We start from the raw sequence: 15,000 nt of genomic DNA on the forward strand, positions 1-15,000 counted from the left end.
CTTGTCGCAATCTGGACACTGTATTGATTTGGTCATTGACGCTACAATATATTCACTTTGTTGGTAGGATAGATACGAGGTTTGTTCAATAAATAAATTGCTAAATTTCTAATAAAACGAAGAGCATGTGAAAACATTCCCGTGGCATTTTCAATGCATTACATCGAAATTATTTGAATTTATCGCTGTTTACTAACCTCTTAAGTCAAAACTTTTCCCCAGCAAAATGGATGCCACAAATGTGATAGTTTGACACATATTCTTGTCCATTGCTAATAATGTTCGTAACGCATCGTATTGTTTAAGAGCTAATAGTTCTAAAAAGCTTTAAATGCTCTGTGCAACTTTCATGCAGAGATTCAATTTATCAAATTTATATAAAAAAAATTCATTGTTAATTTGATAATATTGAGTATTAAATATCTAATGCACAAATAAGTGTTGTAGTCAATATTAGTAGTATAATCATCTTTATTTACATTCATTTGACATATCCACTTTATACATTCGAGAGTTTCAAATATTGGATATTATACAAAATGTAATAATATCTATGGTCATGTTACATTATTCATTGAAATCAAATATTAAGTTGGTACGTTTTTTATCAATGGCATTCTTTAGAATATTAATTGAATTAGAATTTTTTTTGGTCTCAAACTTAAGATTATTCCATTTTGCCACAGTTCTCTGAATAAGAGTATTTTTCCTTATAGACGGATAATTACATTTTTCAACAAATATCTTAAACTTATCTCTTCAAGTGTTTGTAACATGAGAATAATCTTTAATCGTTATAATCCATATTGTAAGAACCATGCACGAGTATATATATATATATATATATATATATATATATATATATATATATATATATATATATATAAGATCACCTCTTATTCTGCGATATTTAGTGAAAGCAAATTTAGATAGCTTAATCTTTCAAGATAAGATAGATGTCGAATGCCTTATATTCGAAATTGATAGTCTGTACACGATAAAAAACCCATGTTGATTTTGACTCACTAAAAGTTAAGTTGTTATTCTGGACCACTTTACGCTATACTGCCACCCATGAATTAAAATGTTTAAAATATTTTCCAGTTGTTGATTTGCCGAACGGGAGAATTTTTGGAGTACTTCAACGTCTTGCCCTAACGTACTTCATTACAGCTGTGATTCACTTATGCGTTGCCCGAAGAGCCGATTCACATGAGGTAAAGAGAAATACAAAACAAAACAAACAACAACAAAAAAAAAAAAAGGAAAAGAGAGAGAAAGACACAAATTATCAGATGCAAAGCTTGCTAAAATATGGCAAAATCATTCCTATCCGTTCTGATTTCACAATTTGGTTTTCTAATTGGTAATGAATTTAGTCGATGTACTACCTCCCCTACCCCCCCACCCCCTCCCCTCACTCCCCGAAAATTGAACGGCTTTGAATGCTTGTATTTTTACATTTTGCTTATTTACTCTTAGGACAAAAGTTGGGCAGCTCTGAGAGATATTATCTTGAACATCCCAGAATGGCTTTTCAACCTGGCAATTCTTGGATTACATTTGGCTATTATATACGGCGTCTCTGTTCCTGGATGCCCAAGGTAAGTGTTGTTTCCCGTGGTTTGGTCATACTACCATGCGGCATAATGAGCAACGAGATGTTATCCATGTATATGATGTGCTTGATATAAATCAGTATGACTTACGCTTTGAAGTTTAACATTTTTTGTTATTTTTTTTTCTTTAAAAATGGCAATGCAAACAAAAAAAAAAAAAAAAAAAAAAAAGCTTTGGGATTCATTTATAAAATACTCGTCTCTGTAAATTAGTGACGTCGATGACCAACACACTATCGTATTTCAAGTTTTTACAAACTTAAGAGCATTGAAGCATGCTTACTTATTTATTAGACGGGAGCCAACTGCAACAAATTATAGCGTGAGCGTTGTGGTTATAAGGAGTTAAGGTACTTTGCATACATTATGGCCTTAGGCTGATAAATATTGTAACAGTTAACAAAAGTGATTTGAACTTCATGAAATGGAAATCTTGTATTTACAGCCCGCTTGAAATAAGTGAAGTTTTTTAAAAGTGCAGTGAAGCCATGAAACTGCGCTATTATATCTTTTGCGTCACCTTTAACTAGAAAATGAGGCCATCCAAACAGTAGAGTAGTCCTTAAAGAAGAATACTACGATACCACTGGAACTGTCTCATATATAAAGATGTTTCACGTTTCTATCTGAAGCTATTGCTTTCTTGCAATCTATAGCGTTTGTGATGATGTGCTTGATATAAATCAGTATGACTTAAACTCTGAAGCTCAATCTGCATTTGACATTACATTTGCAAAATGTGTTCATTAGCCTGATTACTCCAAACCTTCTTTTTTTTTTACCAATAAAAAATGGGGTGTTCCTGCTGACATGACGAGTTTGCACAATTTAGATTTTTTTTGGTCAACAGAGGGTATGTCGGGGCCGGTGGCTTGAGTGAGTCGGGAAAATATTGGAACTGTACTGGAGGAGCAACTCAGTATCTTGATGAAAAGATTCTTGGTGCAACTCATATCTATAAATGGCCAACACCGCGGGTAAGACCAAGTGTATTATATAAAAATATATTAGAAAACAAACACGCACACAAACAAACAAACAAACAAAACACACACACACACACACACACATATATATATATATATATATATATATATATATATATATTGGAGAGAGACAGAGAGAGATAGAGAAAGAGAGAGAGAGAGAGAGAGAGAGAGAGAGAGAGAGAGAGAGAGAGAGAGAGAGAGAGAGAGAGAGAGATGATAATCTTTTTAAATCTTGAAGATCAAATAAACACAATGGTGAGAATGGGTTATAAATATTAACCCACTGGAATAATGTTTTGAAAGAGGACTTTTCAATCTTATGCATAAAAGACTAATCCCTTTGCTAAATAATATACATATTTCACGTTGGCTGTTATTGAAATAATAAATTCACAAAGCTAATGAAATTTTTATGATTGTTAGACTGGCACTAAACCCTTAAAAAAATATAAATTAAGATACATTGTCTCAGGTCTGGTATAATAAAAAGAGTGCCAACTCCTACACGTATCATAATTGTTAATTCATTGTCAACACAGTAGGGTTTTACAATTTATGCTACTGTTTTCACTATTGTTAACAAATCTGTGTGTTTTATATCTTCTTCAGGTTTTGTATCAAACTGACATGGCCTTTGACCCTGAAGGATTAATTGGAACTTTGGGATGCGTCTTTTTGTGCTTTCTTGGTATACAGGTACGCATAGCTGTAATATCTCTATATATTCATAATAATAAGTAAAGCCAAGTAAAGAGCTCGAGAATTTATTACGGCCAATAAAACAACGAACTCCTTCAGAGTCGTGAGATTCCCAATCATAGTCCATTTCAGTTCCTGTCTCTTGAAACTGAAAATATAAATTGTGTATTAGTCTCTAAAATGCCCTTCTATCGCAAAGTACGCCATATTCTATACACAAAGACTACTGGCTGGGAAGATAAGCTAAACAAATAAACAAATGTGAATTCGAACCAAGTCATTAATTTTTTTAAGTTGCATACTTTTTCGGATTCACCTGGCCAAGATTCACATGTTAATAAAATCTGAATTTGAGTTTCGCCATAGACAAATGTTCAAAGTCACCGCCACAAATACTTGTGAATAAGCTGTAATAGATGACAGGTAATCTCTTTTGCATGTCTTATATCATAATATAGATAAATTAGAGCGTTATTATTGTTCTACATTGATACGAACTCACACAAGTTTTAACATCATTGAACAGTTCTATATATATTTAAACTATCGATACAACCAACAGCACTAACCACGATCAGGGCTCCCCCACCCCCACCACCATCACCATCATAATCATCATCATCATCATCATAATCATTATCATTATCATCATAATCATCACCATCATCATCATCATCATCATCATCATCATCATCATCATCATCATCATCATCATCATCATCATCATCATCATCGATATCATCATCATCATCTTTGATCATTATAATTCAAATTTGTTATTTTTGTTTATCTCAATATTTAGTGTGGTAGAATATTCTTGGTGTACAAAGAAGTTAAACAAAGAGTAATCCGGTTTCTTATCTGGGCAACCCTACTGGTAAGTTCATCAACAAATTTGTAAAGGATGTTTTTAGACACCCGTTGAAGAATAAATCCATAAATACATGTAACAGTTGATTTAAAATCTACGAATTGTCAAGAACTATGTTTTGGATTCATTTATATCTTTTCACTAGGACTTTAACAGTAATAGAGTCAAATACCTTATCATGAGTAACTCATGGAAATGTTATACAATCATAGCTTTATTTAATTTGCATTAATGATATTCATAAACCTTTGATTCCAGGAATAAAACTATGAACAGTTAGATGGGACAACAGCGTGACTCAGCGGTATGGTCTTTGCTTCGAACCCGAAAGGTACCGAATTGGATCACCCGCCGCTGCGCTGTGCGGCCTTGAGCAAGTCACCTTGCCCTAGCTCAATTTGCGTTGCTGCACTGCGGCTGAGGCCTGGGTTATTATAGTCTTCCCTTGGAATAGACCCTTGAGACAATTTTCCCATATGGGATGAATAAAGGGAATTTAAAAAATATATTATTTTATTAGTTTCTTGTATTGACAAATAAACACTGAAAATGATGGCAACATTTCGGAAAAAGGCATACTTTGGAACAGTGGGAGGGAAAAATGGAATTTCATCCAGACGAATGGCTAAACTTTTGAACATAACAAAAGGAACTAAGCTAATCAAATCTAACCGTATCATTCACGACAAATTCTGAAAGGAACCAAACACGCACAAGCACAACACGCTGTCCAAAATCAATAAGAAAAAAATGTTATAAACCTTTAGTGCAAAACTGGCTATGGTTGTTCAGTTTGGGATATACACCTTAAAAACCAGATAGAAAAAAAATGATAAATGAAAAATGAATTGCATTAGCAAACAACCATAACCGCAAAGCCGAGAAAGGTACAATGTCAACCGGAAATAGAAAAAAAGAATAACTTTCTTCAGTTTTCTTAAGATTGCGAAAGCAGGAAACAATATTATAGAAGTTGAATGATATATATATATATATATATGTGTGTGTGTGTGTGTGTGTGTGTGTGTGTGTGTGTGTGTGTGTGAGTGAGCGTGTTACTTATCGTCAATACAAAAACTTTTATAATTGTTGAGTAGAATGGTGAATCATGGGTAATGCAATTAGTATATTATGAGTGGAGAATCAATAAGATCAATTACTTATAATTTTACGTTGGCCTATTTTGTATTTTAGAGTGGCACATATGACTACGTGCACATATTTGCAGATCTGATAACCGAATATCTTCAAGGACTTGCTCTAACATTGTTGTATCTACGTAAAAAAACAATATTTGCGTTGTTTTGAGAACATTTCTATAACAATTTGGGCTATTGAACCTGCAAATAATTACACGTCGAATGGCACCCTATATTCATATATAGAGATATGTTTTGTGCCCTATGACCACATATTTTCCTTTTTCTATATCAGGGCGCGCTTGGTGCTTTGTTAACCAAATGTTCTCAGAATGAAGGATGGATTCCACCGAACAAAAATCTCTGGTATGTTGTTAAACGGGCAATGAATGAAGATTATCTTTCTTAATAGCAGACTAAATTTTAGACGGACAAACGTCTAGTAATAGATTTTTTAAAGACATAATAATATTTTCACATTAAAATATGAAAATAAATTGAAGAACAATTTCTCAAATCAGCCATTTATAGTCTAGATCTGCATCAGCCGTCACAGTTTCTCGTATTATTTGAAAACCAAGACACAGCCGGTGTGAAAAATGGCTGGATGAATGGCACTGAGGTGCCATACTTCCATAATATATCAGATATGGTTGTTGTTTCCTTATTTAGTAAGACAGCCTATTTAGAGCACATGTCTCGAACAGAATGGAAATGAATACCTTACTGTATACAGTGATGGGGATTGGAAAAAATGGGTTTACGAAAAGAAAAACCCTCTTCAACTCCGTCATCATGAACTCTATCTGTGCGATTTAGTAACATTGCTTCTTATTGCTTTATGAGAGACTGAATGAAGCATTTTAAGGTACATTAAGCATATCATATTGTGCTAATTGGTTTTTATCCTCCTCCTTATCACCAACCTCCTCCCCGCTTCTTCTCCCTCATCCTGCTCCTCTTCTTCCCCTTATTTTTCTTATATGAGATAAATCTGAGGTATTTCTTTATTCATCATGTTCCAGGTCTCTATCATACTCTCTCATTTGTGGCTGTTTTGGATATATTTTACTCACCATCTTATACCTTGTCATTGATGTCTTCAAAGTATGGCTTGGTCAGCCCATGGTATACCCAGGTAAATACTTTAGAATTTATGGACATGTGATTCATTAAACCATGTTGTTGACGGGTGCGGTGTTAAAAATCGAAATCGTAGTTAAACACCATTTTCAGCACCATTTTGTGATTTTCAGCATGGAATAAGTCAACAAAATTGAAAAGAGGAGAGGAGTGGAAAAATGCTAAAGAGGAAAAAAACAAACACATTTGCGATGATGATGATATTAATCTAAACTGGGACCGGAGTGAACCGCGATGCCTGTAAAGCATCCTCTTCTAGCCAGGCTAGAGTGACCTAGCATTAGGGTCCCAGGTTCGATTCTCATCACCGCGAAGATTTTATTCTCTGCAATCTCTACATACGCTTTTCCACTGTTTTCACGTTTTACCATTTTAAATGCCTTCTTTACTTATAGTCAAAAAGTCGTTCATGTAAGATCCCCTTGACCTATAAATCTGTAGAATGAACGAAATTGACGTCATTCAGCTCTTTGTTATTGTTTATAGCCAGGTATTTACTCACTAAATGATATCAATCAGACTATAAAGTTTACACATAACGCACAGTATCAATATTCTACAAAATAGTTTCTATTCTATAAATGGGACATCAGCTTGCTGTCGATGAAACAAAACACGAAAAGTTTCCCTATATTATATTTCATTTGCAACACAGTTCATCGTTTTGTTTTTATCTTCTACTTTTTCTTAAGGTATGAACAGCATTTTGATCTATATTTGCCATGGAGTATTCTACAAGATGTTCCCAATTAACTGGAAAATAGATGAGACCCATGCCAACTTGCTTTTACAGCATGTGTGGGTTACAGCTTTCTGGGTCATCGTCTCCTATTGGCTCTATGTCAAAAAGATATTTATAGTGGTGTAAAGACCATTTATTTGGAAACAAAGTATGTCGAGAGTTATTTTTTCAAATGAAAATTGTTTTTACTTTTATGATTTCTATCATTAAAATGTATAATTATTTAAAAAGTGTCGAAATTGCTTTCATTGTTGAGGTTTCATCTCAGCCTGTGGAATTTTTAAATTTGTTACCTCTTGCCTGGATATGATATTAGGAGTAGATCGACTAAATGAAACAAAAAAATAGTAAACGCCATACTTAACAACAAAATAAAATCTGAGATTATTTCTGATAAAAAAAACCAACTTTCATTCATCTTAAAGAATGACTATTTTTAATGAATCAAACTTCATAGCTTTGAATTTATATTCAATGTTAAGCTTGTGCCGACATAAATATTATATTCGGATGGTGGGTCGCATTTGCTTTGCACAGCAAATGAACTTCTTAATAGAGCTAACCTTATAATGACGCCGTCAAAACATGACCCACACATCGCTTAGCAACAGCCTGCCAACTATCAAAGAAGCAATAAGGGGTTGAGTGGGGCACCTTCGCTACCTATTTTTGAAGTGATTGACACGCGTTCTGGATTGTAACCGTTACCCTTAAAAAACCCTTATCCGTCTATTATTATGAACATTGTGTTCTCTCAAAAAGTATCCTAATCAATCACTGCGTGAGCGTGAAGGAAACGTCAATGTGATAATCGGTGATTGACTGTCAGTCAAATTACCAAGTGAATCGTAAATAGAAAACACATTTACAAAGCATTCTAAAATTATGCGAGTGAGACATCCAACGTTAAAGACTGGAAAGCTATTACGGGTTAACATTGAACTAAATCTTTACAATCGATACAAATTACAAACGCAAACACTGAAATTCAAACCGTTAGTATCGTTTGGTTTCGCGTTCGAGGCTGGTGATTAGGAACTTTAGAACCCGGAAAACTTTTCGCACAAAATAGGCCTGTCTGTTATTGTTGTTTACATTGTAGATAATACACTTTTAGTGAAAACAAACATGCACAAATGAGCGGTCTGAGGTAGGAGCACGTGTTTTACCACCTACTGCAGTCTCTTGTTTTGACGGCGTCACCATATGGTTAGCTCTATACTGTAAAATAATCGATCATTATTGTGAGCAAATGTATTTGTAATTGATTTTATATTGTATTACTCAAAATCATTGGGTTGTTGGTATTTTAATAAAATGTCATGCTTTAATACAGTATTCGTAATCAATTATAACTTCTACTGTGATCGCTTTGTTTTACATGATATTTAGATGAATTGTATTTTAGAAAATGAATTTTATAGATTTCTCTGCTTTCCCTCTCCGATACGCACTTTTTAACCAGTAAACGGCCGTACTCTGGAAAAACTCGTATTTAAACATTTGACGAGAAAGCTCATCCTCCAAATATCGATCTATTTAAATGACCCGCATTTTGGCAAAAACTCTTAAATCTGGGACCTTTCGAAGTTGATTGGTTAATACGCATTTAAGAAGGTGACTTTTAGATACGGCAAAGTGACACCTAGCTAGAGAATCATTTAATACTTTCTTGCAATCTGTTGAACACCCTGAAATCACCAAGGAAAAGCTTAACCTCCATAACACTCACAATATTTTTCTATATAGCAAACAAAATAAGTATTTTCATCTCAAAACAATAGATATTTGACACAAAGTGCGACTTCTCCTGATAGATGAAAAAGAGACTTTGTAGGTATTAAATGCTGTCTCATCATTTTATTGTTATCTCACATTGTTGTCATTGCACGTCCCCGGGAAGCTCCTAATAAATATATTTTAAAGAAACAACTTGATTACATGTTGTACGCAAGTCCCAACCTTAGCTTTTGGTAAACGCATCAGCTAGTGACATACCCCTGTAGCCGTGCCTGGTGTCAAACACCCAAATGATATTGAAATTTATCATTAAAAATAACCCTTTTTGTAATGATTTCGGCCAAGGAAGATCCTGGCCCTGAAAATGATTTATGCTTTTCATTCTTTTACCTGTTACAATCTTGTCACTCATGTTATTTCTCCAGTGCTCAGTATTGGGTGAATGTGTGATGTGTCAGGCATATATTTGATGCATGGAATGAAAATCAACTGTTTGAAAGTTAACCTTTATTAAATAACCGAAGCACTGACAGAGACAAAGAACAAAACATGTATGCATTTTGAATCGTGACAAGGTGTAGATATTGGATATCTAATCTTTTTATGCATGTGTTTCAATATAATTTTCGTCGCATTCATCAAACTTCATGTTAAGATTTTATGACTCTTGCATTATGAAATTCTCGACATTTTTACCAATCGCTACACGAGCTTGCGAGTTCACGGTGGGAATAATAATTGCAGTTGATTCAATGATGTTCTTACATAATATTTGAAATGATACTAGATGTCTGTCATGTCTTTTAAGTTAAATTTATCACTTGATTATCTGACCTCACAGATCGTTTTTGTAAGCATGATATCATTACATGTTACTATTTCTGGAGTCCTTCCATGAGACTCGTAATCCATACACATTTGATTTGACCTGTGGAATATTTAAAGTGCATTTCTCCCTTAATAGTCTTACCAACTTGACACCTCTTTGGAGAGATGCCATAAACTAAATAGAGTTATTGCGACTGCAATAATATCCAGTCAATGTTTCATAATATAGTTTTAATGAATGCTGCCTTAATGGTTGAAATTCGCGAAAAAGTGTACATACGTAGTATAATAAACAATGATATAAACATTAAAATTAGTATTGCGTTTACTTTTATTGATAGTCAACTTAAAACAACAACAACAACAACAACAACAACAACAACAACAACAACAACAACAACAACAAATCCAAATAAAAAAAATCAAAAAAATCGGAAAAGTCATGTTGTCGCATTGTTAATTTTTGATATTCTCAAACCAAACATGACATTTTTTTCGTTGCAACTTTGATGACACTTCCACGTTTTCGATTATCCGATTTAAAGAGTCACAGGAAGTTGTACACACGTTTTTCGCATCAAAATAAAAGCTTGGCTATCAAACTACAAGGTCTGTATCAAATACAACATTTCCTCACCAATGAGCACATCAACTCAAGATGAAATCACCAATTTTAGAGAAGATGCCTTTCATAGATTCGATATATTCATCTTGCTGGCAATTATTCTCTTTCAATATTAACATGCATAATAATGTGTTTGTCATCAAATAAAGAGTGTACAACTGTTGTAAAAGTAAATGTGTCAACAAAACGATGTGAATGTATTGAAGAGAGTGGTCCGAATCAGCCTGATCTGTACAGCCTTGATTGGACAGTGATGACATTATTTAGGAACTAAGGCATGCAACTACGTTTAATCCTTTCTAAATATAAGCAATTATTTCAGATTTACATACCCTTTAATTTAATTTTTTAAAAGCAAAGTTAAATGAATCTAGAAAACTGCATCAAAATAGGAAAATACATTGAGGACATAATAAATCTTCATGACTAATACAATTCGGAAGTCGAGACCCGCTGTGAGTGGCGCAAAGTTGGGTCCGTTTATGACTGTTCATTCACATTTTATCATCGTACTCATGTGCAAAATGAGTCCCTGACCATCATAATCGAAACAACTAATAGCGCCTTAATTGCGTGATGTCTACATGTTTAGTATTGCTGTTGGCTCCAGATCTCTTTCAGCAGATATTGCGCTACTTATATCTCATTCTTTACATACTCAAATATAAACATCATTCGAGATATTTAGGACATTCGTATCATACTTCCTTCCATATGTCTCTCCGAGAACCATTAGGCCCATGGAGTCGATTTCATACCGGTTTCTATACGCTAAATTGACAACGGCAATAATGTGAAGGATGTGTTTTCTGGATAATAAAAACAAGTCCTTCAGGAGCCGGAGTTTATCCCGGTTTCTATAGCGTGAAACGGACAAAAGCAATTGCTTGCTATCTTAAGGATAGGACGCTTGTCTATCACAATGTACGTTCCGCCAGATCTAACAGACCCAGCTATCCAATCACTGCTGGGTGGACAAGGGGGTCAGAAAAAATCGCGACTGCACCCGGGATCGATCTTGGTCCCTTTGGGTGAGAAGCTAGTGCTCTACCAACTGAGCTATCGGGACCCCCATAAATAAAAGTCATATCTTATGTATTTATATCTAAATATATTAATAATTTATACTTCCACGTGATTGGTCATTTTACTGAAAAGAAATGTTTAACCATATGAAACATCCCGACAAAATACTGTTTTGAGGCGGGTTGTCGCCTAATATAAGATTTGTTTGATAGACCATCTGTAATAAAATACTGGTTGTGACCATATTAGAGTTGAATAGCGATGTAAATAAAATTATAAAGATATGATTCGAATAAGTTTAACCCAAAAATCAACAGTGCAATTATTGTTTATTCGACTTTGAGGAGTAATACTGATTTTCAAAATGGAAATGTCAAAGCAAACTAGTAATTACAATAGTATTGAATAACAAAAATAATGATAATAATAATAATAATGATAATAATAATAATAATAATAATAATAATAATAATAATAATAATAATAATAATAATAATAATAATAACAACAACAACAACAACAACAATAATAATGATGAGGATAACAATAACAATGATAATAATAGAGATAGTAGTAGTATTGGTAGTAGTAGTTAGAGAGACAGCAGCAATAGTCGTCTATAATAATAATAATAATAATAATAATAATAATAATAATAATAATAATAATAATAATAATAATAATAATAATAATAATAATAATAATAATAATAATAATAATAAATAGTAGTAGTAGTAGAAGTAGTAGTAGTAGAATTTGTAGTAGTAGTAGTAGTAGTAGTAGTAGTAGTAGTAGTAGTAGTAGTAGTAGTAGTAGTAGTAGTAGTAGTAGTAGTAGTAGTAGTAGTAGTAGTAGTAGTAGTAGTAGTAGAAGAAGAAGAAGTAGTAGTAGTAGTAGTAGTAGTAGTAGTAGTAGTAGTAGTAGTAGTAGTAGTAGTAGTAGTAGTAGTAGTAGTAGTAGTAGTAGTAGAAGTAGATGGTTTTATTTATACTTAACATACTATGACATTATTATATTCTTGTTATCATTATTATTTTTATAATTGTAATAGTTATTAAGATTATTATTATTACAAGGTTTTATAATCAATAATTATGATAACAAGGAAAATGGAATTTAGAAAATCAACGGCATATAAATAAGTACTAATATAAATAATACAAAACTGAAAACCAATTAACACATTAAAATAAAAAAAGTAAAATGGGTATAAACTAACACTGCTTTATCGTATTATCATTACTCCTAGTGTTATTGTTGTTGTTATCATTGTCACTGTTATTTTATGGGAATAATGCCAACAATAATAATAATAAATAAATAAATATATAACCAAAGGCATATAAACAAATAGATCACGATAAAAGGGGAATGAAATTGAAAATCAATAACCATGGTGCAAAAATATGCAAAAAAAGAAATGTATACATTAACATCGCCTCCGAACATAATATTAGCTCGGCAGAATTTATCATGGATCGTTGAAAATTTTGAATACATTGGTAAGTGGATAAATATTAGCTGGTCACCAACTATGAAGTTGTGTTAAGTAGTTACATGATACTATCGCATATTTTCATATTGAAGTTATGCGTTTAGCCAAACTGCTCACAACATACGCCAGCCGGATTTAACGAAGGTACCAACACACACACACTTGTATGTAACCTTTAACGTTTATTTATAGTTTGATTAATTGAATTTAGTGAGATCTACTCATAAAAATGGCTGGCTAAAAATAAAGAACTGAGTGACGTCAATTTCATTCCGTCTATTCCATATCATGACGCAGTCATCAGTTAAACTTGGCAATAATTCCCATCTTTATAATCAACGATGAAATACACGTCATGGCAGATTGATTTTTGTTTTGCACTTCCTATATCCCATGAAATTTTTAAATTAAAAATCCACACCCCAGTAAGAATTTGGGATGTGAATATATTAATGGAAGTTTACTTAAATTACGCAGAGAAAATGTATTGTATGATGAAAATCCGTAACCTACCTAGAATTCCATAGACTAGAAAATGAAATATAAATAAATCAAAATATGTTTTCATTTATAAATTATTGACGACAACAGACTAGTAAATCAAGGTGCATAGCTCAAATAGTCATCGTTCATGTATGAATTGCCAACTATCGTTATATTCCTTTGTTTAGTGCTTCATTGATTAAAAAAGAACCCCTGCATAATATTACGATTTGTAATGGAAGTACGAGTATGCAATTTTATGCTCTTTGTGACAACCTTTTTTTCCCTTTACATTGCCGTATTGATACATTTTTCCTGATATTCAAAGTTGTGTAAAACTGTTTGTGCATGATACAATGCAAGCTATATGAGACTCTGTAATTATAAACTATTGTATAAGACATTCAAAGGATAATTCCTATTAAGCCTTTAGTAAGATAAGATAAGATATGCATATGCATCGTCAACCTAAAATCTTTAGAAAGACGTTTCACAAATCAAACATATGCGATAACTAAATGAGTCTGGCATTAATGGTTTGTGCAATAAAATATAACAAAAACTCAAATGAAATTTATTCTATATGTACATGCTCAATTCTCAATCGAGATAATAATGATTGTCAAGTTACAATAATATTATGTCGGATAAAAAACTAATGTGAAATACTGATTGGTGTTTAGGTTCATCATTTGAAGAGTTTAGCTCAAAAGAGAAATGCTAGATAGAAATGACATTTTAAAGAAGTTGCTCAATCTAAATCTTGCAAGCATCCTTCTGTATGTTATGCAATAAAATATTGAATAACAATAGTAAAGAACAGCTCTTCGAATATGTATCAAAATGAAACGGAACAAAACACATGTTTAAAACCTAAACAGAATGCAAATTTTGGCTTTAAAATTATTTTCAAGCGCTTTGATTGTTAACCTTTGTATCTAGATTTAAGGTTTTTTTAAATTTCTTCACGGTTTTAAGTTTCCCGTTCTTCTTCTTGTTTTTTAATAAGTAAAGCCATAGCCCAAATCTCATTCTTAAATCGAACTCTTCAATTATGAATTAACTATTTAACGAACGTAATTTCATACTCACCGACACTTTCACACAAATATGATAATTTTTCAATCTCTCCTATTATGAATACAATAAACCATTGTCAATCATAAGGAATTCTACAATTTAATTCACTCATTCTCGAAGCATTCTGAAAACTCCCACAAAAATGTATTTGCCATTCTTCATTTATCTTTAATACTTTATAGTGTTGTTTCCAGATTCTCTCACCAAAGTCAAAAAAGCACTTTTGGCCTGAAACAGAAGAGAAAAAAAAGATTAACGATAATGTATAAAATTAAAAAAACCCATTTAAACTATAGCTCATTACAATACTATACTCAGTACTTCACCTATTGATCAAGAAGGAGCAATGTTTAAAATATAATGCAATATAAGTTTAATATTTTGTACGACTTTGATTGCATATAAAGTATCAAACGTTCAATGGTGTTATCTTTTTGAATGCCGATAACAACTCACCAATGTTTAACTAACTGGCCATAAGAAATTGACTTTCCAAAATAATGATCCAACTGGGTATGGCA

The 15,000-nt window shown here is 32.7% G+C and overlaps 2 protein-coding genes across 9 annotated transcripts in view; one reads left to right on the forward strand and one right to left on the reverse strand.

Moving 5' to 3' along the window:
* Positions 1–10,083, forward strand: part of LOC144965404 (heparan-alpha-glucosaminide N-acetyltransferase-like) — a 52,526-nt gene extending 42,443 nt beyond the window's left edge. For all 8 annotated transcript variants that reach the window (XM_078900720.1, XM_078900718.1, XM_078900724.1 and 5 more), the window contains 8 exons: positions 1,105–1,217; positions 1,483–1,604; positions 2,470–2,596; positions 3,218–3,304; positions 4,110–4,184; positions 5,613–5,683; positions 6,343–6,455; positions 7,153–10,083. In XM_078900720.1, the coding sequence (XP_078756846.1) occupies positions 1,105–1,217; positions 1,483–1,604; positions 2,470–2,596; positions 3,218–3,304; positions 4,110–4,184; positions 5,613–5,683; positions 6,343–6,455; positions 7,153–7,328 (884 nt within the window). In that variant the 3' untranslated portion in view covers positions 7,329–10,083. The remainder of the gene's footprint in view (positions 1–1,104; positions 1,218–1,482; positions 1,605–2,469; positions 2,597–3,217; positions 3,305–4,109; positions 4,185–5,612; positions 5,684–6,342; positions 6,456–7,152) is intronic.
* A 1,634-nt stretch (positions 10,084–11,717) lies between these two features.
* Positions 11,718–15,000, reverse strand: part of LOC144965406 (calaxin-like) — a 23,548-nt gene continuing 20,265 nt past the window's right edge. Inside the window, exon 7 of the mRNA XM_078900727.1 lies at positions 11,718–14,707. Coding sequence (XP_078756853.1) covers positions 14,648–14,707 — 60 coding nt within the window. The 3' untranslated portion in view covers positions 11,718–14,647. The remainder of the gene's footprint in view (positions 14,708–15,000) is intronic.

This window comes from Berghia stephanieae, chromosome 2, assembly GCF_034508935.2.
Source record: "Berghia stephanieae isolate SIO BIC M18660-M18661 chromosome 2, UCSD_Bste_1.3, whole genome shotgun sequence".
NCBI classification, from domain to species: Eukaryota; Metazoa; Mollusca; class Gastropoda; order Nudibranchia; family Aeolidiidae; genus Berghia; species Berghia stephanieae.